General features: G+C 46.3%; 2 protein-coding genes across 2 annotated transcripts in view; both read right to left on the reverse strand.

The window, feature by feature from the left end:
* Positions 1 to 18,516, reverse strand: part of LOC147115538 (carboxypeptidase B-like) — a 29,947-nt gene extending 11,431 nt beyond the window's left edge. Inside the window, exons 1-8 of the mRNA XM_085989849.1 lie at positions 16,350 to 18,516; positions 16,162 to 16,237; positions 15,934 to 16,058; positions 15,705 to 15,807; positions 8,462 to 8,563; positions 7,604 to 7,708; positions 3,484 to 3,594; positions 1,710 to 1,800 (exon numbers count right to left, since the gene is read on the reverse strand). Coding sequence (XP_085845975.1) covers positions 1,710 to 1,800; positions 3,484 to 3,594; positions 7,604 to 7,708; positions 8,462 to 8,563; positions 15,705 to 15,807; positions 15,934 to 16,058; positions 16,162 to 16,237; positions 16,350 to 16,513 — 877 coding nt within the window. The 5' untranslated portion in view covers positions 16,514 to 18,516. The remainder of the gene's footprint in view (positions 1 to 1,709; positions 1,801 to 3,483; positions 3,595 to 7,603; positions 7,709 to 8,461; positions 8,564 to 15,704; positions 15,808 to 15,933; positions 16,059 to 16,161; positions 16,238 to 16,349) is intronic.
* Positions 18,517 to 18,604: 88 nt separating this feature from the next.
* The window catches only part of agtr1a (angiotensin II receptor, type 1a), an 80,663-nt gene continuing 71,819 nt past the window's right edge, over positions 18,605 to 27,448 (reverse strand). Inside the window, exon 4 of the mRNA XM_085989848.1 lies at positions 18,605 to 23,968. Within this exon, the coding sequence (XP_085845974.1) occupies positions 22,808 to 23,959 (1,152 nt within the window). The 5' untranslated portion in view covers positions 23,960 to 23,968 and the 3' untranslated portion in view covers positions 18,605 to 22,807. The remainder of the gene's footprint in view (positions 23,969 to 27,448) is intronic.

Below are 27,448 nucleotides of genomic sequence, written 5' to 3' on the forward strand. Positions count from 1 at the left end.
AGCATACTGGTTAATTAAAACGTAGTACCTAGTAAGGGTTATTGTTTAAGAATTGCATACGGCAATCTTAAGGGGGGAGGAGTGTAGTAACCTGGGAGGTTATGAGTAACCTGATCCACCAGGTGGTGCTGTGGCAATTGCTCTCCTGAGTTAAGTCTGATCTGTACTGGTTGTACTCTTTGTTTTTGCTGCCTCATGGCAGAAGCTTTTATGTGCAAGTGTTGATTAAACCATGTTAAGGAGTTAACCTGTGTCTGTCTCCATCTATGGCTACCTCAAGATACCACAACCTTTCTGAAGGGTTATACCTTAAACATTAACCTGCCTTTTCACAAAACCTCTGTAATTCACTGCTGAAACATAGAAACATAGAAGATAGGAGCAGGTGTAGGCCATTCGGCCCCTCGAGCCTGCTCTGCCATTTAATGAGATCATGGCTGATCATCCAAATTCAGTACCCTGTCCCTGCTTTCTCCTCATATCCCTTGATCCCTTTAGCCTTAAGAAATATATCTAACTCCTTCTTGAATATATTTAATGAATTGGCCTCCACTGCCTTCTGTGGTAGAGAATTCCACAGGTTCACCACTCTCTGGGTGAAGAAATTCCTCCTCATCTCAGTCCTAAATGGCTTACCCCTTATCCTTAGATAGGGAAGGGAAGTATTAGTGTAAGCATAAGAACATAAGAAATAGGAGCAGGAGGAGGCCATTCGGCCCTTCGAGCCTGCTCTGCCATTCAATAAGGCCATGGCTGATCTTCTACCTCAACTCCACCTTCCAGGTTTACTGGTATAATAATGTTTTTTCTTTACAGTTTTTTTCTCCTGTTGCACTAGCTCTCTCCTAAGTAATAAGCAGAATTATGGTTGTTATAATGTACATGTTAACTCCCAGATTTCTTTACTGCCTTTTCCTTTGCTTACTTCAGTAATGATGGTTACAGAGCTCAAAAAACCTCCTATTCCCAGTGAATGCACTGGAGTAATGGCAGCTCAGGAGATCCCCTGCAGTCTCTTCACTCTCTTGGTTATTTTCACTGGTGAGATCGCAGCTTTTACTCTGTTTATGGGATGACAGTGGGAATTTTTTTTTAGTCTTTGCTTAAATATGTAGTTCCACTAAATGGGGGTGAACTTCTGTGGGGGATCTCCAACCGTTGTAACTTTGGCTGAAGAGGTGCAGGAATCCCGGGAAAACGCCTTTGAATATATTCGGTGCATTGTATTCATAGTCAAACAGGATTAGCTCAAATCGACAAAGTACGTAGGGATAGAAGTTCTTCTTGGACAGTGGAACAAAACGAGCAATATTGTATTGACCGCCTGTTATACACCCCGCCCGTTATTCAGTTCCATCGACATCAATAGAACTGACTATCAAGCGGGGCGAATAAGAGGCGGCCGAAACGATATCATCCGTTTAGCTTTACCGCTCAGGTTGAATTTCTGCCCCCTTAATCCTGATTTAAAAATTCTTACAAAAAGGTAGAGGGCATATATCTGAAATAAAAACAGAAAATGCTGGAGAATGCTCAGCAGGTCAGGCAGCATCTGTGAAGAGAGAAACAGAGTTAATGTTTCAGGTCGATGACTTTTCATCATATACCTGTTCCATGTACGCGCATGGTCGAGAATAACTCCTCTCACCCCCCTCTCCGCCCCCCTCAACCTGCAGAAACTATGAGAAAACTGCTGGCAAAGTACTTACTGCACCAGCTGGCATCCCAGTTCCTATTGGGGTCAACTCCTCGGCAATTGCTACCAGGGATCCTGGAGCGGGTCTTTCTCCACATCCGGTCCTTCAGATAAATGAATAACAAATGAGGGCATGTTATGTACACATACAGTGGATCTTCCACTGTCCACCATAATATGGGGGACTCCACGAGTGGACAATTGGATATATACTTGAAAAGGAAAAATGTGCAGGGCTATGGGGAAAGAGCGGAGGAGTGGGCCTAATTGGAGAGCTCTTTCAAAGAGCTGGCATAAGCACCGATGCCCGAATGGCCTCCATCTCTGCTGTAAGATTCATGACACTATGATAATGGGAATCGGTGGAGTCCCCAAACTATGGTCTTACCCTTGGTGTGAGAATGGAGACAAATACTTTACAAATAACAGAAACCGAATTTAATCTTTCTTGGGTGGTTTATGATTTTGGTCAGCTGACATTGACCGACGATAGTTGTGACAGATAGTGGAGGTTCCGTTGAACGTGTGGAGAGAGAGCAATTGAATCTTTCTCAAGCACAGTCATCATATATTTACTGTGAGCGTGCACAGAGAACGATGAGGACTCATATGAGGCAGTGCTTGTGTGTGCGCACACGATTGTGTGTGTGTGCGTGTGCATGTGTATGACATAGAAACATAGAAGATAGGAGCAGGAGTAGGCCATTCGGCCCCTTGAGCCTGTTCCGCCATTTAATGAAATCATGGCTGATCATCCAAATTCAGTACCCGGTCCCTGCTTTCTCCCCATATCCCTTGATCCCTTTAGCCTTAAGAAATATATCTAACTCCTTCTTGAATATATTTAATGAATTGGCCTCAACTGCCTTCTGTGGTAGAGAATTCCACAGGTTCACCACTCTCTGGGTGAAGAAATTCCTCCTCATCTCTGTCCTAAATGGCTTACCCCTTATCCTTAGACTGTGACCCCTGGTTCTGGACTCCCCCGCCATCAGGAACATCCTCCCTGCATCTAGTCTGTCTAGTCCTGTTAGAATTTACAAGTTTCAATGAGATTGACCTCCAAGATTGGGGCCAGGAAGTCCCAACTGTTCGAAAACCTGTGAAGCTACAGAAATCCCAGGGCAATAAATAAGGGGTCGACACCTGGAGCAACTGGTCTCTGCCTCTTTTTCCTGACCTTCGCTTCTGGGGAAATGAGCACTCCTGGAGGCACAGGTTAGGATGTACCCTGAGATTTTAAACCAAACCTGCTAAAATATATTTGACTGCAAAATTCTTTGCCTCCTCTCTCTCTCTTCTCCTTCCCTTGACTTGTACCCTCCCAGGAAACAAATCAAAAACAAAATCAGTGATTGACTTCTCAAGGGAAAATGGACAGAATCGTAGAATAAATCCCCAAAAGACTGGTATTAATCCTGGAAAATCCTGTAATCCCATGGAATAGTAATGGAATTATTCGGTCACCACAAGGCAATATGCCTAATTACAAATGAATGCTCAAAACACCGATTAAAAAGTCCAGAATCCCATGAATTAAAAATGGAATTTGAGTTATTCAATTGTTATAAAAGTGACCTTTAGAAGCTTCCCACAACAGCTCCACAGATACAGGAAACTCATTTGTGACTACATCTTGGAGCTGCTAAGCATTGATACACCAATACACTGACCGATCTGCTAGTGCAACAACATGCCACTCCATAGTAAGTTGTGTAGATGGGGCCAGATGCATAAACCTCTCACTCTTTTTTGAATACTGTGAACATACTAGTACAGGTACCTACATTAGACCAGGTGTAGGAGTAACCATCAACATTAATGACTGGGACAACAAGGAAGTCCATGGTATCCAGAATTTTGGTAATGGTGCGATCCGATCCATAGGTATTAACAACCTAGAGGGAAGAGGGACATGTTAGCTACACATCAAAAGCAGCTCTTACACGAAATAGAGCTTTAACTCAAGAACGTAGGATTTCAGAACTTAGTTATTTTTACACAGAAACACCTTCTGACCTCTCTCCCAATAAATCAGGATTTCATTCCAGCAGCTAATTTCCCTTTTTAAGCAAACAAATAACGTATTCTGTGAAAGAACGAGCAATTGTGCATTTTAAAATGATGCATACTTTTGAATAATGAAAAGTAAAATGTTAATCGCTCTAATTAATAATAATGGAAGTTTTAAAATGCTGTCCCACGTTGTGTCTTCAGACCCATGCATGGCAGTTACTGACCTGCTCAACCACACCCTCACCACCACCTTTGATGCCCCAGTCACGATTGAAACAATTACTCTCTCTCACCCTGGCCATTCCCCCTGGTACGGCCCTCATCTTCACTTCCTTAAGTCCAAAGGACGCAGACTTGGACTGATATGGCGGACAACTAGTTTAGTCATTCACCGCCAGATCTGGCTGGACCACATAAAGCGTTATCGGGTCCTGCTCTCGTCTGCCAAAATTGCTCACTATTCCAGAATCATTCTGGAATGCAAAGATAAACCCCGGCTTCTATTCTCCACACTAACCATCTTCTTAAACCCCTCTCCCCTGTCTCCTCCATCCTCACCTCCGACAACAAGTGTGAGGAGCTCATGGACTTCTTTATCTCTAAGATTGAGACCGTGGGTTCAGCTGCCTCTGCCACTTCCTTTCCTTCCCCTAGCCCACCAGGCCAAACTTCCTCTAAGGTTTCCCCCTGCCCTAGCCCTGAACTCACATCTTTCTCCAGTTTCTCTCTGATCTCCCCTCATGACCTCCCCGCGTTCATCTTGTCCATGAGACCCACTTCCTGCTCCCTCGGTCCTATTCCCACCAAACTGCTGACCACCCAACTTCCTTTTCTGGCTCCCATGTTAGCTGATATTGTTAACAGTTCTCTCTCCTCGGGTACTGTCCCCCTCTCCCTCAAATCTGCTGCCATCACCCTCTCCTCAAAAAACCAACCCTTGACCCCTGCGTCCTTGCAAAGTAATGCCCCATCTCCAACCTCCATTTCCTCTCCAAAGTCCTTGAACATGTTGTCGCCTCCCAAATCCGTGCCCTTCTTTCCCAGAACTCCATGTTTGAATCCCTCCAATCAGGTTTTCGCCCTTGCCACAGTACCGAAACGGCTCTCATCTAAGTCACAAGTGACATCCTTTGTGACTGTGAAAGGTAAACTATCCCTCTTCGTCCTTCTTGACTTGTCTGCAGCCTTTGACACGGTTGACCACTCCATCCTTCTCCAACGCCTCTCCACCGTCGTCCAGCTGGGTGGGACTGCACTCGCCTGGTTCCATTCTTATCTAGCTAATCGCTGCCAGAGAATCACCTGCAACGGCTTCTCTTGCCGCGCCTGCATCGTTACCTCTGGTGTCCCCCAAGGATCGATCCTCGGCCCCTCCTATATCTCATCTACATGTTGCCCCTTGGCGACATCATCCAAAAACACAGCATCAGTTTCCACATGTACGCTGATGACACCCAGCTCTACGTCACCACCACTTCTCTCGATCCCTCCACGGTCTCTAAATTGTCAGACTGCTTGTCCGACCTCCAGTTCTGGATGAGCAGAAATTTTCTCCAATTAAATATTGGGAAGACCGAAGCCATCGTTTTCGGTCCCCGTCACAAACTCCATTCCCTCGCCACTGACTCCATCCCTCTCCCTAACATCTGTCTGAGGCTGAACCATACTGTTCGCAACCTTGGTGTCATATTTAACCCTGAAATGAGCTTCCGACCACACATCCGCGGCATAACTAAGACCGCCCATTTCCACCTCCGTAACATCGCCCATCTCTGCCCTTGCCTCAGCTCATCTGCTGTTGAAACCCTCTCCATGCCTTTGTTACCTCTAGACTTGACTATTCCAACACACTCCTGGCTGGCCTCCCACATTCTGCCCTACGTAAACATGAGGTCGTCCAAAACTCGGCTGCCCGTGTCCTAACTCGCACCAAGTCCCATTCACCCATCACCCCTGTGCTCGCTGACCTACATTGGCTCCCGGTTAAGCAACGCCTCGATTTCAAAATTCTCATCCTTGTTTTCAAATCCCTCCATGGCCTCGCCCCGCCCTATCTCTGTAACCTCCTCCAGCCCCACAACCCTCCGAGATATCTGCGCTCCTCTAATTCTGCCCTCTTGTACATCCCTGATTATAATCGCTCAACCATTGGTGGCTGTGCCTTCTGTTGCCGAGGCCCTGAGCTCTGGAATTCCCTCCCTGAACCTCTCCGCCTCTCTACCTCTCCTTCCTCCTTTAAGATGCTCCTTAAAACCTACCTCTTTGACCAAGCTTTTGGTCACCTGCCCTAATTTCTCCTTATGTGCCATGGTGTCAAATTTTTTGTCTTATAATACTCTTGTGAAGCACCTTGGGATGTTTTACTACATTAAAGGCACTTTATAAATACAAGGTGTTGTTGTTGTTATAAGCCTGTCTTCAGACCCATGCACAGTAGGGTGGACAAGCATGTCTTCAGATTCATGCACAGTAGGATTGACAAGCCTGTCTTCAGATCCATGCATGGTGGGATTGACAAGCATGTCTTCAGATTCATGCACAGTAGGATTGACAAGCCTGTCTTCAGACCCATGCATGGTAGGATTGACAAGCCTGTCTTCAGATCCATGCACAGTAGGATTGACAGCCTGTCTTCAGATCCATGCACAGTAGGATTGACAAGCCTGTCTTCAGATCCATGCACAGTAGGATTGACAGCCTGTCTTCAGATCCATGCACAGTAGGATTGACAAGCCTGTCTTCAGATCCATGCATGGTAGGATTGACAAGCCTGTCTTCAGATCCATGCACAGTAGGATTGACAGCCTGTCTTCAGATCCATGCACAGTAGGGTTGACAAGCCTGTCTTCAGATCCATGCATGGTAGGATTGACAGCCTGTCTTCAGATCCATGCATGGTAGGATTGACAGCCTGTCTTCAGATCCATGCATGGTAGGATTGACAAGCCTGTCTTCAGATCCATGCACCGTAGGATTGACAAGCCTGTCTTCAGATCCATGCACAGTAGGATTGACAAGCCTGTCTTCAGATCCATGCATGGTAGGATTGACAAGCCTGTCTTCAGATCCATGCATGGTAGGATTGACAAGCCTGTCTTCAGATCCATGCACAGTAGGATTGACAAGCCTGTCTTCAGATCCATGCATGGTAGGATTGACAAGCCTGTCTTCAGATCCATGCACAGTAGGATTGACAAGCCTGTCTTCAGATCCATGCACAGTAGGATTGACAGCCTGTCTTCAGATCCATGCATGGTAGGATTGACAAGCCTGTCTTCAGATCCATGCACCGTAGGATTGACAAGCCTGTCTTCAGATCCATGCATGGTAGGATTGACAAGCCTGTCTTCAGATCCATGCATGGTAGGATTGACAAGCCTGTCTTCGGATCCATGCAGAACAACTATTGTAATCTGGAATATCATTCGAATGGAAGATTTTAAAATTCAGAATTAAAGGGGTTTCCAGGATTCTTCAGCCTTTTCAAAGACTTCATGGAAAGATCCCAATACTGCAGCCGTTGAAGTTCACGATGATGTATTTTTTGGCAGTGGGCTTTAGCTATTTATCGTTTAACCTTCTGAGGTTTGCAGCAGTAGATGTGACTGCAGTCGGATGGAAAAAAAGAACATTCCATTGAAATAACCCCTCTGATAAATATGCCAAAGTGCATCACATCCAATGAAGGTGTCACTGATCACCTTATGCTCATCTGGCTGCAGACCTGATAGAGTGTTTATTTAGCGATGCTACCACATGGCAAAGCCACATTAATATAACTTGACACAAACTGACACACTTGGAAATGTCAAGTTATATATGAGGTGTAATTCATAATCCTTTTAAAATAATCCATATTAAAATTTAAACACCTAAAAATTTTGTACTAACCTCTTGCACGAACCACTGGCAAAATGCTGGAGAAATCCACTCGCGAGCATGTATTCCACAGTCCATGAAGATCGCAGGTTTAGAGCGACCTGTTTTCGTTCCGATCTTTAACAAAGGAGTGAAATAAATAATTAAAAATCATTTGTTTTCACACCACAGGAATGTAGGAAACTAAGAGCTGGGTGTGAAAAATGGCCATTCACCCAACCCAGCTCGCTCTGCCATTTCAATCCACGCAGCAGACCTCAGATCACTTTAACCTTCCTCTTCCTTAGCTTCAAGCACATAGCCCGAAGCCCTTCTTCCTCCTGTTGTGTAAGGAGCGATTCCATTTCTTTTTCTAAAATGCTTCAGTCAAAGTTACATTCACTCTGGAACCTATTCTGTAAATTAGCCACTGTAAATCCTCAAATTGCATTTAGTTCAAGGCATCCTTTAGTTAGATCAGATACCTTAGTTCTCTTTTCCTGGTCAAGTACAGAATGAGTCCATTGATTTTCTTCATGATTTTTTTAACAGCTTAGATTATGTCTGTCTTTTTCCACCAATGAGACCAGATTAAGTTCCGTTAACCTGTTACATAAATTTTCATCTGTGAAAATACCTGACGTAAGAAAACTACTAGGCACTTGGTCTAAGCGTTAAACAAAGCTTTAATCAACTGTTTTACAACATGGAGGTCTAGTTGTGTCCTTCACTAGTTCCTGTTAAGAATGTCCTGCGCAAGCTGGGCCCGTGCCTGAGTATTTATACTCTCCCTAGACAGCGCCACCCGCAGGCCGCTCAGTATTATTTCATAAGTCTTTCTTTCATGAATGTCTGATTTATGTCAATACCCATTGAAATAATTCCAGCTACCTTGATGGCATAGATGGGCCGTCCTTCATAGCTGGTTCCAATTTCCGTAGAAGACATTAGGTTTGAGTTTCTGGCAACGGTGCTGGCAATCCAGGCATTGATCTGTTTCAGGTAAACAAATAACTTCTTAAAATGTGAAGACAACAAGTGATGATTTGGTAAGCGAGAATCCACAACACCCATCCCCCAACACCCCAAATGCCCTTCAGAACTGTACCTGTGGTGTTAGCTGTGGCTCACTGGGCAGCACTCTCTAGGTGGGAGTGGCTAGGAGTGATCAGGTGTGACTGGTTGCCTAATTGCAGCTGGGTGTTGGAAGAAGTTTTGTAAAAGGTTGGTGGAGGGTATTGGGGTGTTGTTTTCAGGTTTTAGGGCCTTTTTGGCCCACTAAAAACAGCCAGATGGCTGCTGAGGGGTCCGGAGTGCCGGGCCCCTCAGAGGACAATATACCCGAGAGGAATTTTATTAGGGAAGAAACTGTGGCAGGAAGGGGAAAAAAAAGGCCCAAAGATTTGGGCCGGGACCTCAGGAGGTTTGGTAAAGAAAATACAGTGGTGGTGCAATGTGAAGATAAGAAGATTCGAGCCTGGGATATAATCCAGGCAGTTCATGAGGACTGTGGTGAGGGAAGCTGTTTTGCCTGCCGACCAAAACCAAATGTGAGATTTGAGGTGACGGTCAGTGGCCGTGAGGAGGTGGAAAAACTGCTGCTCAGCCTGAAAGTTGGGGAGAAATTTTTGGAGGTGACCCTGCTATATTCAGAGGAGGTGGTGGTTTCATTTTTGAACTTGCCTGTGTACATCGAGGACGAAGTGCTGAGCAAAAAGTTGGAGTCGTGGGACATTAAAATTTGTTCCGAAGTAAAGAGGAAGTACTATCCGGGAACACGGGTAGCAGACGGAACCCGGTATGTAAAGGTGCGGTTCCCAGAGGGGGTGAGGTCTTTGCCTTACAGTATGAAGTTCGAGACACTGGAAGGAGTACAGTACTTTCGTGTGCTGCACGACAACCAAGTAAAGGTGTGTTACTATTGTCTGGGACATGACCATCTCGTAAGAAACTGTCCTGATTTGTATTGTTACAATTGTGGTGAGTCGGGACATATCGCACGGAGCTGCAAGGCGGAGAGCTGTGGGGTGTGTCGTAAAGGCCCCACCCACTGTGAGTGTGTGGCAGAAGGGAGCGAAATGAGTGATGAGGAGATGGGAGAAGGAGCAGGAGAGGAGTGTGGAACGGCCGGAGGTGCGGTGCAGTCGGAGGACACAGCCGGTAAAATGAAGGAAAAAGGTGCACAGGAAGAGGCAGAGGTTGGCGGAGCGGAGATCGAGATGGAGATGGAGATGGCGGAAAACACGGCGAGTGCTATGGAGGGGAACAAAGACAGCAGCGGGCAGCAAGGGTCGAGTGCAGACTCGAGCCTTAGTGCAGTTCAGCTTCCCCTGGGGAGCCTGGTGTCTGTGGGGGGAGAGGAGGCAGGAGCGGGGTGTGTGGTGGAAGTGAGTGGGGAGTCGGATATTTTGGTGAGCGGGAGGGGGCAGGGCGGGGAGAGGGTGCAAGAGGCAGGAGCCTTAAAGGGACAGCAGAATGGGATCGGCGAGATAGAGACGTCATAAGGGAACAATTTAGGTGCGCCATTGTCCCATGGAGTGAGGGAACAAGGTGCAAGAGTCAGAGGTAGAGACGTGGTTGAAGGGGGCAGCACAGTGGGAGAAACTGCGATAGCAGGAAGACTATGGGAGATGAAGTATCTGACGGGGAGCAGGATTATGTATCTGACGGGGAGCAGGCACAGGGGGTTGCAGAAGAGCTTGAGTGTGAGGAATTAGAGGGGGACAGAGACATGGAAGTTGGGGATGGGGTAGCATCATGTGGAAAGGGAAAGGTTAGTGAGGGGCAGAAGGAGGGAGAAAGGGCAGCTCCTGGGTCCAAACTTAAGGCAAGGAAGAGGCTGAAACAGCAGGGAGGGGTCAAACAGGAGGGGAAAAAGAGCCAGAGGCTGCAGGAAAAAGCAACAGCTACCCGAAAAGTTGAGAACGAGCATGAGAGGAGGGAAGAGCCTGAGATTAAATGATGGGGAGATTATTGGGCATACTTCCCTTCTTTGGAGCCATGATTACATTGGTCTCGATCAATGTGAATGGACTGAGGGGTGAGAAGAAATTGCAGCAGTTGTCGCAGGGTTTTAAAGGCACGGACTTGTTGTGTCTGCAAGAAACCTTTTGGGATGAGGATATTCTAGAAAGAGTTCAGAAGGTTTGGAAGGGAGAGGTGTTTGCAAGTTGTGCAAACAATAACCGTAGAGGGGTGGCTGTTTTGGTGAGTCCGTCCATAGAAGAGAACGTTGCCTTGGTGGACAAGGACACTGAGGGGAGATTTTTACGGCTAAGGGTAAAATTGGAGGGATTTAATTGTGATCTCTTTAATATCTATGCACCGAGCGACCATTGCAAGCGTCGTGAATTTTTTCGGGGGTTATTCACTGAAGTGGCAGAGGTGGAAAATCCTTGTATAGTGGGGGATTTTAATGTATTTTTATCTCGGATGGACATTTCTGCCCAGATGATCTTTAAGGATGATAACTCCAGAGGGATGATTATAAAAATGATGGCAAATTTAAATTTGAGAGACTTATGGAGGGACCGGAACCCCATAAAAAGGGAGTTCTCCAGAGCAGGTTGGGTGGGTGATGTTTTAAAACAGAGCCGAATAGATTTTGTGTTAATGCGGGAAGGGTTAAGTTCGGAGGTGATGGAGATTTATTATAAAAAAATATTTTTTAGTGATCACTCGGCTTTGGTTCTTAGAATTAGGAACAGCAGAGTTAAGATTGGTTCAGGGGTGTGGATTTTAAACAATCAATACCTGAAGGAAAGTGCTTATAAAGAAGGGATTATAAAAATAATAAAGAATGCTCGGAAGGAACTTTCGTTCTTGAAAGAAAGAAGAGTTTGGTGGGACAATTTCAAATATGAGGTAAAAGTTTTTTCGGTACGTTATGGGAAAAAGAGGGCGGCAGCTAACCGGCATCGAGAAGAGAATATAAACAAAAGGTTTACGGATGTCTGTAAAGCAGTTGACGGAGGGGATAAGGGAGTTGAGACTAAGTTCCGGGTGCTAAAGGAAGAGTGGGAATTATTGCAAGCTGAAAAATGCAAGGGGGCCATTCTCCGTGCAAAGGCTAGAGATGCATTGGAGGGCGAAAGATGCACTAGATATTTTCTAGAGCAAGAGAAGCTGCGACAGAGATTATCGTTAATTGAGGAGTTCAAGGTTGGGGAGAAGATCATTCATGAAAGTGAGGAGATTTTGGAGGCGGCTAGCAGCTTTTATCAAGAGCTATATACAAAAGAAGACATTTCCAATTTGGAGATGGAGAAGGTTACTGCTTTTATTGAAAAGGGTTTAAAGGAGGATGAGAGAAGCATGTGTGATAAAGAAGTAGGATTAGCGGAAATAAAAATAGCAATAAGTGGAATGAAGGGGGGGGGAAAGCCCAGGGTCCGATGGACTAAGTGCAGAATTTTATAAGGAATTTTTCGAGATTTTAAGTCCATTGCTCTTAGGAGTTTTTAAGGAAATTAAAATTGAGGGAAGCCTGGCCCCATCTATGAGGAGAGGTATCATAAGCTTAGCTTATAAAAAATAAAGGGGATAGACGGGATCTGAAGAATTGGAGGCCCATCACACTATTAAATGTGGATTATAAGATCTTGGCGAGGGTTATGGCAAATCGTTTGAAGGAGGTGTTACCGGAGATAGTTTGGCCCTCTCAGTCCTATGGAGTCATAGGCCGGGACATCGCAGACTCTGTGGTCTCAATCTGAGATGCGATAGAGCTCATGGAAGAGAGTGGGAGGGAGGCTTATGTATTAAAGATAGATCAAGAGAAAGCCTTTGATAGGGTCTCTCATGAGTTTTTATTGAAGGTTTTAGAAGCATTTGGTTTCAAGGAAAATTTCATTCAGTGGATAAGGATTTTTTATTCAAACATATTTAGCTGTGTTAAATGTAATGGTTTTTTATCTAAGTATTTTCCGATACAGAGATCAGTGAGACAGGGTTGTCCCCTGTCCCCACTGCTGTACACATTGGTAGCAGAACCATTAGGTTACATGATGCGAAAGAAACAAGGTGTAGTTGGGATTGTGGTACCCAGTTCCGGGCTGGTGTCGGTGATACACCAATATGCAGATTACACAACCTTAACATTGAGAAATGGGGAGTCAGTGAGGAAAGCTATGGAGGTAGTGGAGGAATATTGTAGAGCTTCAGGTGCCAGAGTGAATTATAGTAAGTCCCAATGCCTGGTTGCAGGGAGGGGTACGGGGGAATGGTTGGGGGAATGTCCCTTTAAGGTGGTGGAGGTTTTGGAAGTTCTGGGGGTGCATATGGGGTGCAAGAAAGACAGGGAAGAAGTGGATCGATTAAATTGGGAACCGAAGGTTATGAAAATTAAAAAGATTTTGGGAAGATGGGAAAGAAGGTGGTTGAAAGTGCAAGGAAGAGCGACAGTGGTGTCTGCTCTCCTGTTATCTAAGCTATGGCACTTATTGACAGTGGAGGATATTCCTGAGTGGGCAGAAAAGTCCATCCGAGAGGCTTGTGTGAGGTTTTTATGGGAAGGGAAACCAGCCTTGGTGGCTTACAATACCACCATTGGATGGAGAAATCAGGGAGGACTCAATTTCCCAGATATTGATTTGAAGGAAAAATCCTTTAGAATCAAATGGGTGAAGAGATTTCTTCAGAAGTCAAATACAAGTTTTTGGAAGAGTTGTTTTGAGCATTTTTTAAAACGAAGTGGGATAGGAGGGCAGGGGATATTGTATATGGAATACAATAATATGTTTCTGAAATCGATTAAGCTTCTCCCTAGGTTTTATAAGGGGGTTGTAGAGACTTGGGCTCAATTTTTAAAAAGTGTGCAGTTTACGCCCAAGTGGGCTGAGGAATTTTTAGAACAGCCCTTATTTTTGAATAGGTGGGTCAACATCGAAGGAGAGGTTTTATTTAATCAAGCTTTTATAAAAGCTGGGATTATATCGGTGAAAGATGTATTATACGAGGTGATTCCAGGTTGGTTGCCGGAAGCGATAGTGAGGGACATGGTGTGGGAGGAGGATCAGGAGGTAGAAGGAAAAGCAATAGGAATCATGTATGAGAAGATTGTGAGGGCAATGCCACAGGATTGGATGGAAGAAATAAATGCGGAAATCTCCAAAGGAAGTAAAATGCGTCCTGCTTTTCCAAGCTTTGTACTGGAGAAAGGGGGAGAGTTAGTCCAATTTGACATCTGTAATACTCGAGATTTCTATGAGGTATTCAGAGAATGGAGATTCAAGACACCTGCTGGTCAGGAGTTTTGGCAGAGTATATACCCACAGCTGGACTTCAACAGGATTTGGAAGGGAGTGTGGGCGAATTTTAAATGCCCAGAATGGATTGAACTGGATTTCAAATTGGCTCATAACCGGATTTTTACCATGACGGTCTTGTGCAAGATTGGACGAGTGGAGGGGGCAACTTGCCCAGTGTGTGGGACACGGGTTGAGACTCTGTCCCATTTACTGGTGTTATGTCCGCAGTTAAATGACTTTAAATACTATGTTCGGCAGTTGTGTGAAGCTTTTTTGCTGGGTGGGGACCGAACAGCGAGAATGGGAATCCCGTGGGACTCAATTTTGAGATGGGGATTGCAGGAGAGTCTGCCAGAGTCTAGCGGAGCAGCAATTAATTTAATGTTCAGTTTGGCTAGATTCGTGATTGTGCAAAGAAGGAATGCTCTGTTTTTTAAGGGGAGGAGAATCAATCTAAAAGAGTATTTTAAATATAAGCTAAAAGACCATTATAAGGCTCTGTGGATGTTTTATTCAGAAAGGAATTTAAGGACAGTAATTTACAACCAATTTTTAAAGTACAATCGATTAATATATGTTACAGGTGATAAATTAAACTTCAGGTTTTGATGTTAAAATGTGGTGGCGGAATGGCTGTGCAGGGCAGTGGAATTGATTTGTATCATACAATGTAATGATCACGATGTTGTAAATGTTCTTAATGTTCAATAAAGTACCATAAAAAAAAAAAGTGGGTAGCACTCTCGCTTCTGAGTCAAAAGGTTGGGGGTTCAAGTCCCACTCCATGGGACTTGAGTACAAAATCTAGGTTGACCCTCCAATGCAGCAATAGCAGATGTGGCATCTTTCAGACGAAATTTAAACTGAGGTGATATTTATTGTTACAAAAAGAAAAGACTGCAGATGCTGGAAATCTGAAATAAAAACAGAAAATGCTGGAGATACTCAGCAGGTCAGGCAGCATCTGTGAAGAGAGAAACAGAGTTAACGTTTCAGGTCGATGACCTTTCGTCAGTTAACTCTGTTTCTTGCTTCACAGATGCTGCCTGACCTGCTGAGTATCTCCAGCATTTTCTGTTGCTATTTATTGTTTCCCAATCTCACAGTGATCTATACTACTTGGAACACTGAGGGCTTGATATTACACTGCTGAATAATAGGTATGAATGCTGAGTGCATCTGAAATTCTCTGGGCATCAACTCATTTACTGTACAAGGGTCAACGCCTCTGCTGAAACAGCAGAGAGAGAAATTTCGGACAAACTCTTTGGGGGGACAAATTGGGTTGGTTTGCGCCTCTCGTTAGCGCACCCAGCGAGAGTCATGCAACTAGGCATTAAAAATCGCATCGGGGTCCTAATTATGTTGTAGGACCTCGACATTTGCCTAATTTATGAGGCCCTCAGCAGCCTGCGGAGAGTGTCTCACACACCTCCCAAAACCCGGGAGTTAAATTGGTGGTGGGCGGGAGTGCAGCGCAAAGGAGGCGGTAAGGACCCTGTCCCTATTTTAATCCCCCCTCCACACGTCCCATTCACGTTGAGCACGGGTGGTTAACATTGGGGCTTTACATTTATAGAGCACCATATCATGACCCTCCAATATGTCTCAATGTACATCACATACAGTTTCCTCCGCGGCACTGTAACCTCCAATTAAATTAGGTTGGTCTTTCCCTAATACAGGATCCAACTATCCTTGCTTTCATAAAAGCTGGTATAACAACCGCCCCCCCCCCCCCCGCTTCTCCCTATCCTAACATGCTACTGCCAAAGATATCTCTAAAGTGTCTATCGCAGCAATGGTTACACTCAACCTAGCCAAACAGGAACATGGTCGTAGAGCAGGGGGACGGTGTCTCTAGAATAGATAAGATGAAGATGTACCGTATCCATGTCATTGTACTTTATGTAACTGTGCTGAGTAGCGGAACGCTCCTTATTGTCAAGCTGTTGTTCAATCATCGCCTGAAGGTCTTCAATTAAAACTCTGGAGGCGGGGGTGGGTGGTGGGGGGGGGGGAAAAGAGAGAGAAAAAACCCAAAGTGTTACACTCATGGCTGGCTTCAGCAGCAGCACCTGAACACTAAAACACTGGTGGCTCGATAATACGTACTCATATTCTAGTCCGCTCTCCTCCAGCAGATCCTGAATCTTTGCTACGTCCTTAGCACCCACCCGGAAATCCACATCGGTGTTTACAGCCACTTGGTCAACGGAATCGGGTCGCCAGAAGTCAACCTGGATAAAAGGGGGGAGAGGGAGAGAGAGAGAGAGATGTTTAAGTCATTTTACTGGAGAAGGACCTTTGGAGATGTTCAAAGCTTGAGGGCTGATGTCGTACCTTTGCAACGTGGGCCAGACCCCTCACAAACCACACTGCCCGTTCACTCGTCGGCTTCAGGCGGAATACTTTCTCCCTTTGCGAGAAAAAAAAGCAGAGCACAAACAACAAGCAGGAACCAGTGAGTCAAACCCATTACACTTGCAAGCTTTTATCATGATACGGCACACTCAGGGGAGAGCTCTTACCCATTGAACTGCTGCGTGGCGGGATCAGCCAGGACGGCAGCAACCAGCCCGAGGAGGCAAAGCAGCTTCATCTTTCTGACCATGCCAATTGCCCTGCTACTGCCTTTTATACGCTGGAGTGGCACTATCGCTGTCAGCAGTGGCCTGACCAGGCGTGCTGTCATTTGCTGCTATAGTGGGATTTATGACTTCAATGACCTTGCGGTTGCCTTCGTTGTGAGAATTAACACCTCTAATCTTTATAATGGGACAGCAATTGGCACCTCTAGAACTACAATTTCATCAGCCAGTGACTGGGCGGCCATTCTACACACGCAAGGTGGAAATCAGGCACAGTGTCGCTTTTTAAAAATTAGTTTATGGGATGTGGGCGTCGCTGGCAAGGCCAGCATTTATTGCCCATCCCTAATTGCCCTCGAGAAGGCTCTTGTTACAAGACAGCTCCACGCACAAGTTCAGTCAAGAATTTTAGGTAGAGAAGCTGGGATCCAAATGTATCAGAATGTTAGCAAGATTTACCAGCGTTAGAAAGTGTCCCTGAATCCAACTTAAACTCTTGTAAGCCTGCTTTCAGACAACATGTTGAGAACGTTTCATAGAGTCTTACAGCACAGAAGGAGGCCATTTGGCTCTTTGAAAGAGCTCTCCAATTAGTCCCACTCATCCTGCTCTTTCCCCACAGCCCTGCAATTTTCTTTCCTTTTCAAACATTTATCCAATTCCCTTTTGAAAGTTACTATTGAATCTGCTTCCACCGCCCTTTCAGGCAGCGCGTTCCAGATCACAAAAACTCACTTAGTGAAAATATTTCTCCTCATCTCCCCTCTGGTTCTTTTGCCAATTATTTTAATCTGTGTCCTCTGGTAACCGACCCTCTCGCTGCAGTCTGTGTGGTGAAGGTACTCCCACAGTGATGTTAGGGAGGGAGTTCCACGATTTTGACCCAGCGACGATGAAGGATTGGCGATATATTTCCAAGTCAGGATGGTGTGTGACTTGGAGGGGAACTTGGAGGTGCTGATGTTCCCATGCGCCTGCTGCCCTTGTCCTTCTAGGTGCTAGAGGTCGTGGGTATGAAAGAAAAGAAAGAAAGACTTACATTTTTATAGCGCCTTTCACGACCACCGGACATCTCAAAGCGCTTTACAGCCAATGAAGTACTTTTGGAGTGTAGTCACTGTTGTAATGGGAGTTGCTGCCGAAGAAGCCTTGGCAAGTTGCCGCAGTGCATCTTGTAGATGGTACACACTGCAGCCTTGGTGCGCTGGTGGTGGTGGAGAGAGTGAATGTTTAAGGTGGTGGATGGGGGTGCCAATCAATGAAGCGGGCTGCTTTGTCCTGGATGGTGTTGAGCTTCTTGGGTGTTGTTGGAGCTGCACTCATCCAGGCAAGTGGAGAGTATTCCATCACACTCCTGACTTGTGCCTTGTAGATGGTAGAAAGGCTTTGGGTGGTGGTGAGTCACTCGCCACCCTAAGTTTGTACGTGGACAAAAGCCTCTTCTGCTATAGTTAACCATTGTGGCATTCCCGTCAGGTGACGCTAGGGGGTGGAAGAGTCGGGGCCAGAAGAGGTCCAAAGAGGTAAGTTTTTCAAACAATTTTTAACGTGGCCCTCACAGGGAAAGTTTTGGCCTTCCCAGTCCCGGGCTCCTTCCCTTCCTGATCGTGAGTTCCTCCAGAAACCTCCTCCTCATGACTGCCGGGGACCGTTCCTTTCTTCCCGGCCGGCGGCCTCCTGCCATCCAGCGTTGCGCTGTCGCTTGCTGGACAGCTGAACGTTTAGCGCGGGGGGGTGCGATCCTGGTCTGGATTCAGGCCTAAACCCGAAATGGTGCCCACAGGTGCTGTTCGGCTGCCCAGTACAGCTGATCCCCACCAGGTGTACCAACTCACGATGATCCACTGGGCATCTACTAGGCCGAGGTTATGGGAAGCCTCCAGCATTGGGATTCCCAGTCCTGGCCTCACCCCTGGCCTTGGCAGAAACAGATGGACATTTATTCCATTGCTGTTCATGGCACCTTGCTGTGTGCAAATTGGCTGCCGTGTTTCCTACGTTACAGCAGTGACTCCACTTCAAAAAGTACTTCCTTGGCTGTGAAGAGCTTTGGGATGGCCTGTGGGTGTGAAAGGCGCTATAGAAATGCAATATCTCTCTTTATATATAACACATGACTCAAGTAATGGAGGCAGTTCACAGTTATACGTAATGATAGAACATTGAAATATTTTTATTCAAGATAACTAGTGATAACAGAGGTAACACTTTATTTAAAAGCTGTGTGCTTACAAAATGCAATAGCAAACAGAACCGATACAATAAATGATCATACACACCAAGATTTTACACAAGTCGAAATATTCTACAGTTGAAAGGTTAAAAGATGACACACTGCGCTGTACTGAATAAAGTTCCATGAGGTGATTTCCCGGACGCAAGAGCAGTCACATAGTTATTGACACAATGACATGCAAATCTAGCTGTCTCCCTATCTTTCAGGGTGAGCGCAGTGATCCCGGGGTCTCAGCCGGGCGCCTTGCTCAGAGCGTATGTGGGCTGGAGAATTGACCTTTACAAGCGGCCTCCACACACAATGGGTTTGAGCGGGTAAATCGAGCGACGAGACAGGCTAATGAATTAGCTTATTGTTTGCGGTCTTTAGGGGAAGGGAAAGATCCAAGGCTTGGCTCATTTGCACTTTAACCGCATTTCACCTGCTCTCTGTTGCTAGAAGTAACACTGAGAAAAATGTTAATACTTTAAACGTGCGTCACAGAATTTCACATCGTATGAGTGAAAACACTATGGCTTGAATTTGCTCGGCTGAGCATGTCACCTAAACGCATGGTTCAGCAACTCAGGGTTAATTTGCCAAACGTATGTACCTGTTTTGCATATTGTATGCTTGTAGTATCTATTAGGTTAATAATCTAAAATAAATTGAACACAACAGCGGGGGTGGCGGGGGGGCAATGCTCAATTGCTGGATTTGCACTTGGCAGGCTGGTTTTTGATTGCGCTTCAGGAGATGTCTGAAGTTGAAACTGGGCACCAAAGACTGGGGGAGATTTCAAGGCCTCCTGCCCAGCCGAAACACAGCCGTAAAAAAACGGTGGCGATTGACTTACCGCCTTGTTCCCGCTGTGGCTGTGGCTGCGCAATCTTCCCCTGGGCCTACCGCCGGGAGGCAGGCTAGCCCGCCTGAGTCAGGGGGCAGGCCCATTTAATATACACATTGGGGGCTCATAACTTACGTAACATAACGCACTCCTGGCTGGCCTCCCACATTCCATCCTAGGTAAACTTGAGGTCATCCAAAACTCGGCTGCCCGTGTCCTAACTCGCACCAAGTCCCGTTCGCCCAACTCCCCTGTGCTCGCTGACCTACATTGGCTCCCGGTTAAGCAGCACCTCGATTTCAAAATTCTCATCCTTGTTTTCAAATTCCTCCCTACCTCTGTAATCTCCTCCAGCCCCACAACCCCCCGAGATATCTGCACTCCTCTAATTCTGCCCTCTTGAGCATCCCTGATTATAATTGCTCAACCATTGGTGGCCGTGCCTTCTGTTGCCTAGGCCCTAAGCTCTGGAATTCCCTGCCTAAACCTCTCCGCCTCACTACCTCTCTTCCCTCCTTTAAGACGCTCCTTAAAACCTACCTTTGACCAAGCTTTTGGTCATCTGCCCTAATTTATCCTTATGTGGATCGGTGTCAAATTTTTTGTCTTATAACACTCCTGTGAAGTGCCTTGGGACGTTTTACTATGTTAAAGGCGCTATATAAATACAAGTTGTTGTTGTTGTTGTAGGCCTCCATTTGCAATTGCCGGCAGTGTTGGTGATCCAGCCAGAGAGGAGACAACAAGTAAGTTTTACTTTATTATTGTGGGCCCACAGTGCTCCTCTGGGATGCACGAGACCAGCCTGGGCCTCTGCTGCACCAGATCCTCTGCCCACCAACCACCCCCATTCCCCACCCCCGAGGTCGGATCCCCCCTCCCTCGGACCTATCTTTTTCCTAGCCTGGAGGCCGGGCCGGAACGGGCTGCTTGAAGTTGCGCCGGCCCCCCGAGCTGGTGGGGTGCCCCGGGTTGGGGGGTGGTGGCGGCGGGTGGCGGGGGGAGCTCGCTTTCTGCCTGCAGTCCATTGGCTGAATGCTAATGAGGTCACTCCTCTCAAAAATGAAGTGGGATTCCCGCCAGGAGAGGGCACCCTCTGCTGACTGGCCGCCCAATGTCTCTCCGAGATCTCTGCGGCGCGTTCCTTCAATTCCGGCCTCTTGTGCATTTCTGATTTTAATCACTCCTCCATTGACGACCGTGCCTTCAGCTGCCTAGGCCCTAAACTTTGGAATTCCCTGCCTAAACCTCTCTGCCTCTTTACCTCTCTCTCCTCCTTTAAGACGCTCCTTAAAACCTACCTCTTTGACCAAGCTTTTGCTCACTTGTCCTAATATCACCTTATGTGGTCAAATTGTTTCTGATAAATGCTCTTGTGAAGCACCTGGGGATGTTTTTACTATGTTAAAGGCGCTATATAATTACAAGTTGTTGTTAGTGGTTTTAATGAATTTCATCAGCAACAAAGAAAGCATCAGAACTCAAGCCAGGTTCTCAGGCCCTGCCTTATCTCCATGCCTTGCCTGTATCCTGTCCCCTGCCTGTTTTGGATGTTGGCCAAAGGTGGAAAACTCTAAATACTTTCTCTTGTCAAATTTTATATGGAGATAGCAACACACTTTGGAAATTCAGGGGGACCAGCATTCCTGGAACCCTGCTCCACCATCAGGTCAGGTCAGTCCAGCTTACAGTGACTCTGTCTCAACTCCCTGCAGTTGGTGATTAAAATAATGTCTATCCCACAGAGGGCCAGCACCTATCCACTCTGCATGGGGGGCCAGATCTGTTCCGGCTGAAGAAAGTATTTAAAAAAAAAAGAATTGTTGCTGGTTCTTGGTTGCCACTTTCCAATCGATTGGCACTGGGAAACCAATATGGAGCCCCTACCACCATAGCGATAAAAGTAAGTCCTCCTGCTTCACTTTTCCCTTGGGTCCGAGTAAAGGTGAAACTGGTGTTTTTTTGTCGGGGCGGGGGGCGGGGGAGAGGTATTCTTGCTAGTCCCCCCTCTTTGAGTTGATGTGAAAGAGGTGATGCAAGGAACGACTTTCTGTCACAATTTGCCAACTTCAAAAAAGGGCCAGTTGACCAGTGGACTTGAGTTCTGACGAAGGGTCATCGACCTGAAACGTACACTCCGTCTCTCTCTCCACAGATGCTGCCTGACCTGCTGAGTATTTCCCAGCATTTTGTGTTTTAATTTCAGATTTCCAGCGTCTGCGGTATTTTACTTTTGGCCTGAGTCTCTCTTGTGCCCAGCCAGGCCCAGGAATTTTCGGGGCCGGCCGCGTTTTGCGGACAACATATTTTGTTTACTGCTTCTCTTCGGTTGAATTGCTGAATTCACAACGAAACGGATTGCGGTAGAAGGTTGCCGACTTTTACCTGCAGTTTTATGTAAAATACCGGCCCACGGTCCAGTCCTGACTCAAACAGAACGCATCTCGGTCGAACGTTGTCAAGCGCTGCCCATTTTTTTTTTGACCATCGAGTTACACAGGCTACTGTCTGTGGAGAAGTGTAGAGTACGTTATTATTTATAAAAAATAGATGTTGAGGTTAAAGTTATGAATTGAAATAGCGTCCCGAGGGCTCAAGTTAGCAAGTGCACCGGGCGAAACAGAGGCAGGGAGTTGCTGAGTTAGCCGGAGAGTAGACGTGTCCAAAACTGGCCCCAGCACACTTCTTCCAGGCAGGCAATAAAAAAAGATAGCCCATGTTCCCAATCCTGATTGCCATTTCATAATTCCCTGCTGGAAAGTTCATTTGTGCGGACATCGGACGAGAAACGCGTTGGGTTCTGCTGTGATGCCTCGGCATTTTGACTCACGCATGAAGACTGGCCTGTTGATCAAAGGACCGGGACCAGTACACTGCTCCGCTGGGACCCAGGGACCCCAGCAGGTAGTAGCACTTTGAGGAGAGGAAAGAAAGACTTGCATTTGTATAGCGCCTTTCACGACCACCGGACATCCCAAAGCGCTTTACAGTCAATGAAGTATTTTTGAAGTGGAGTCACTGTTGTACTGTGAGCAACGCGGCAGCCAATTTGCGCACAGCAAGCTCCCACAAACAGCAATGTGATAATGACCAGATAATCTTGTTTTTGTTATGTTGGTTGAGGGATAGTTGCAAATGGGGAGTGAATCACAGAATTACGGGGCAGATTTCAATTTTAATCTGGCGGCAGAACTTTTGGCTTTCTTGCATCACTGAAAAAGGTTGCCCTGCACTCCGTTCGAACTCGCCATCGATTGCATATATCCGTGATATTATTGTAGCACTTTTTTGGAAATCCTGATGGTCTGGTGATGATGCCCTGATAGGAAGGGCAGCTTATATCTTGCTTGAGGGGATTGACTGCTTGGACATTGCATTGAGGGAGTCTATGGTACGGTAAGATAAAGAACTCATTTTGGTCGACAGACTTGGGTGGGACCTTAACTCGGGGGGCATGCACCTCATAAGAAGGAAGAACTTTTCTCTGAAGTTGCGGCCAACTAACCCGTAGAGAATAGGGTTCAGGCAACTGTTGAAGTAAGCCACGCAGATCGTGAAGGGTATGGAAGTGTCAACAATTTCAGGAATATGGCAATTTTTGATAATGTCCAACCGGGAAAGCAAGTCCAAGAAAGTGAAAACTTGGAATGGAAGCCAGCACAAAATGAACGACACCACGACAGCCACAATCAGTTTAAATGCTTCATTACTTGCTGGCTTGCTTCTTTCAATCTGGTAGGCCTGCACCAGGCTCTTGATGATTAGGGAGTAACAGATCAAAATAATCAGCAGCGGAATTAGAAACCCTAGAAGGGTCTTCAACAAAGCCATGCCAAATATCCACTGCTTGTCTGGGTAATGAAATGCACAGATGGTTTTATTCCAGCTGTCGTAGTGAAAGACATCACGGAAAAACGTGGCAGGTAGGCTCGCTAAGCCAGCCAGTATCCAGACAAAGACGCAAACCATCCGAGCGTGGACTAAGGTGCGCCTGGCCCTCGATTTCATGGGGTGCACGATGGCGAGGTAGCGGTCGATACTGAGATAGGTGATCAGGAAGACGCTGGCGTTCATGTTCAGCAGCAGGACGGTGGCGCTCATCTTGCACAGGAAGACACCAAAGGGCCAGTGGTACTCCATGGCTGTGTAGGCCGCCCAGAATGGCAAAGTGATCACAAAGATCAGGTCGGCCAGCGCCAGGTTCAGCAGGAAGATGTTCGCAACCGTCGTCAGCTTCAGGTAGCAATAAATGATGATCACGGCCATGCTGTTTCCCAAAACTCCCACCACAAAGATGATGCTGTATATGACAGGGATCATAAGGAAGATGTAATCGTGCCTCCCACCACTTATACATTTGGTCAGGTTGGCCTCCACTGAGGCATTACCCATGGAATTGTTCGGCATGGCTTCTCCCATGTCCTGTGCAACGTCAGATGGTAAGTTGTGAAATAGGCTGGAGTTTTTGGCCATCTGCATCCAGTTCATGTCTGGGATCTATAGGTGGAAAGGGTATCATGTAAGTAAATTCATACTGGCCAATAAAATTACACTGTCTATTTCCCTACATGGCAGCTTCAGGGGAATGCATTGGTCCCAGCCACTTAACAGAGGACTATCTCCTCCCAGAAGATGAAATGCTCCAGACAGCTCAACATTGGACAGCTGTCCTCACGGAGAGTACTTTAGTCCAGTTCGTTCACCTCCAGGTTTACACGGTGCCCCATTTAAGGGAATCGAGGGATATGGGAATCGGGCGGGAAAGTGGAGTTGAGGTAGAAGATCAGCCATGATCTTATTGACTGGCGGAGCAGGCTCAAGGAGCCGAAGGGCCTTCTCCCGCTCCTAATTCTTATGTTCTTACTCTCCAGTGACTTCAGTGGAGAGTAAAGTCGGGCAGGGTGTAAAACCAGCGTTCGATCTGTTAGTTTCCCACCGGGTGAGTTCGGTTAAAATGATCACCTCATCTCCACACAGCCTCCTTCAGGAAGCTGGAGCAGACCAGATAATTCAGTTGAGGTTATTGGTGTAGATTTGGCACTCTCACCTAAGCTTCCCTGAGGCGGCCATATTAGTCCAGAGCTACAGAGGTCTCCACAATTGCCTGATAGAAGTCCTTGAAATGAGTTAGGAAATCTTGGATTGTTTTCTCTTCCTGAGGTAAAATGGAGTGCTATTGCAAGGATATTCCCCCTAATGACCTGATTGATTAGTGACAACACAACTAATGAGAGTGTTAGGTATCCCTGGGATTTGAACCTGGGGCCTTTGCTCTGTAAAACTTCCAATGTGTTCACATTTCTTGCTATGCTTGCAAACAAACCTCGCTAGTTTTAGAATTTAGTGAACAAACGGTTAGGATCATACTGGTGGATTGGTGGAAAATCCTTTTACTTCTAAAAAAAATTCCTACTTTGTTTCCTATATTCAACGATGTTAGGAATGAGAGTGGTTGAGTGTTGAATGTTGTCAATTCTCAGGACAGAATGAATCACCGGTCTAAGTGGTTATTTAGTTTTTGATCAATTTTCATCAGCTGTCAGTGAGCGCGCTGCAGTTGATGTACAATGACTTTAGGAAGGATGTCAGAATCTTGGAGAGGATGCAGAGGAGATTTACCAGAATGAAACCAGGGATGAGGGACTTCAGTTATGTGGAGAAATTAGAGAAGCTGGGATTGTTCTCCTTAGAGCAGAGAGGGTTAAGGGGAGGTTTAATAGAGGTGTTCAAAATTATGAGGGATTTTAATAGAGTAAGTAAGGAGAAACTGTTTCCACTGGCAGGAAGGTCGGTAACTAAAGGACACAGATTTAAGATAATTGCAGTGCTATGAGGAAAGAGCAGGGGAGTGGGACTATTTGGATAGCTCTTTACAAGAGCTGGCACAGGAACAATGGGCCAAATGGCCTCCATCTGTGCTGTAACAGTCTAAGGATAAGGGGTAGGCCATTTAGGACAGAAATGAGGAGGAATTTCTTTACCCAGAGAGTGGTGAACCTGTGGAATTCTCTACCACAGAAGGCAGTAGAGGCCAATACATTAAATATATTCAAGAAGGAGTTGGATATATTTCTTAAGGCTAAAGGGATCAAGGGATATGGGGAGAAGGCAGGGACCGGGTACTGAATTTGGATGATCAGCCATGATCGCATTGAATGGCGGAGCAGGCTCGAGGGGCCGAATGGCCTACTCCTGCTCCTATCTTCTATGTTTCTATGTAACATTCTCTAATTTCTATGATTTTAAGTTTATTTAGAAATAGCCTAGAAATTCACTGGCACCCCCAGTCTCGCCAGGGCGCCGGAAGTACCGCCCCCGGAAGGAGTCACGAATGCCCGCTGGAAATTCAGTTTCAGCGCCCCAGACGGAAGCACAGCGCTACTCGAGGCGCCCCGCATCCCTCTTGGGGCGCTGCAACTGAAAATTGCAGCGCAATGTGCCACAGCGCCACACGCTGTGGTACTGCAGGCCTTCCTCTCCTTCTTAAAGGGGCGGGGCCTGCTGCAGCGCAATCGGCGATCGCGAGTGCTGGCAAAAGAGCCCGGCACCGAGGAGAAGTGCCGGGCTCCTGGGACACAGCCGGCACAACGCGGGGGTGGAGGGGGGGCGGCTGGGCTCAGGAGGCCGGGGACGGTGGCGCGGAGAGGTGCTGGCAGGCTGCCAGCAAAAAAAATGGCCGCCCCGCACCTCAGCGCCTCTACCGCCGCAGGTAGGCCCCCCTGAACTGGTCGCAGATTGCGACCGGCGTTAAAGCAGGGGGCGCTACCAAATTTTGCGATTGGAGCGGTAGCGGGGTGCTGCGCACACCGATGACGTCATCGGTAGCGGCGCAGCGCTAATGGCTAGCGCCGCCATTAGCGTCCCGCTAAATTTAGCGGGAGGCATGGCCAGTGGCGTTAAACCCACTAAGTGCCCTCTTTGGCTGCTAACGGGTGGCGCAGTCCACTGAATTTTTAGGCCAATGTAAAATTGCGTCTGTGCCAGAATATAAACTTTTTAAAAAAAACTCTCTGATGTATTAATATCCTTCAGTGTTAGGATGCCTAAATGTTTACATCATATTCTAAATATGTCATTTTTAATACAACCTGTTGTCACTTATACTAATTAAATGCCCTTCAACGATATCCCAGTGCTTGAAATGCCTGGTTGATAAAAGTTTTACGCTGATCAGATACTTTCAGCAAATTGTCAACCATCATATCCAAGGCATTTTTATTTGTTGAATATAATGTTTTAATTGGAGGACAAGCAGCTCTGGGATTCAAACCCACCGCTATCTCGTTGAGAAACCAGTACCTCTCCTCACTTCTCCAAAATTACATTATAGGGCCACTTACATAGAACTCAACTTTGAATTACCAGTAAGAACTTGTCAGGCACGTCTATCTTTAAGATTAATGAAGTGGGCAGAAGGTCTACGATTAATGACAGGCTGGAGTTTTCAGTATCTCGGGAATTTTTGCGTTAAACTAGTGTCAAAATGTCACTATAATTTATAGGTGCAACTCTGTGGCATACGCGGAGTGTAAATTCCTTCCCACAAATGACCCATAAACCCAAACTGATATTATACTTAAGGGTGTAATATGTCCATAATTCAAACAAAATGCAAAGCTGATGTGAAAATAAATGAATGTTTTTCCTTTGCCGACAGGGGACTGTTAATCTGCAGTACAGCCAAGTTCAGCATTCATTTGATTTTATATGTCATTAAGGAAAGAAAATAACACCACAGACGAACAGCACAAGCACTGTACAAGTGCCTGGCAGCCCACAGCCCAAGCGTAATCCATCTTACTGATGTCTCATTCCTTCTTGCTTAATAAACACTGCAATACTATACAACTCTCTGCGGTAAATGTGTATCCACTGGGATTAGGCAAATTCAACAATGCTTATTCCAAGATCATAGATTTGAAACATGGAGGCTAACAGTGAACAACAGCCCAAAGTTTCCTACACAAAGCTAGATTG

This window comes from Somniosus microcephalus, chromosome 6 (assembly GCF_052327205.1).
Source record: "Somniosus microcephalus isolate GS21.2 chromosome 6, FLI_Smic_1.0, whole genome shotgun sequence".
Lineage (NCBI taxonomy): Eukaryota > Metazoa > Chordata > Chondrichthyes > Squaliformes > Somniosidae > Somniosus > Somniosus microcephalus.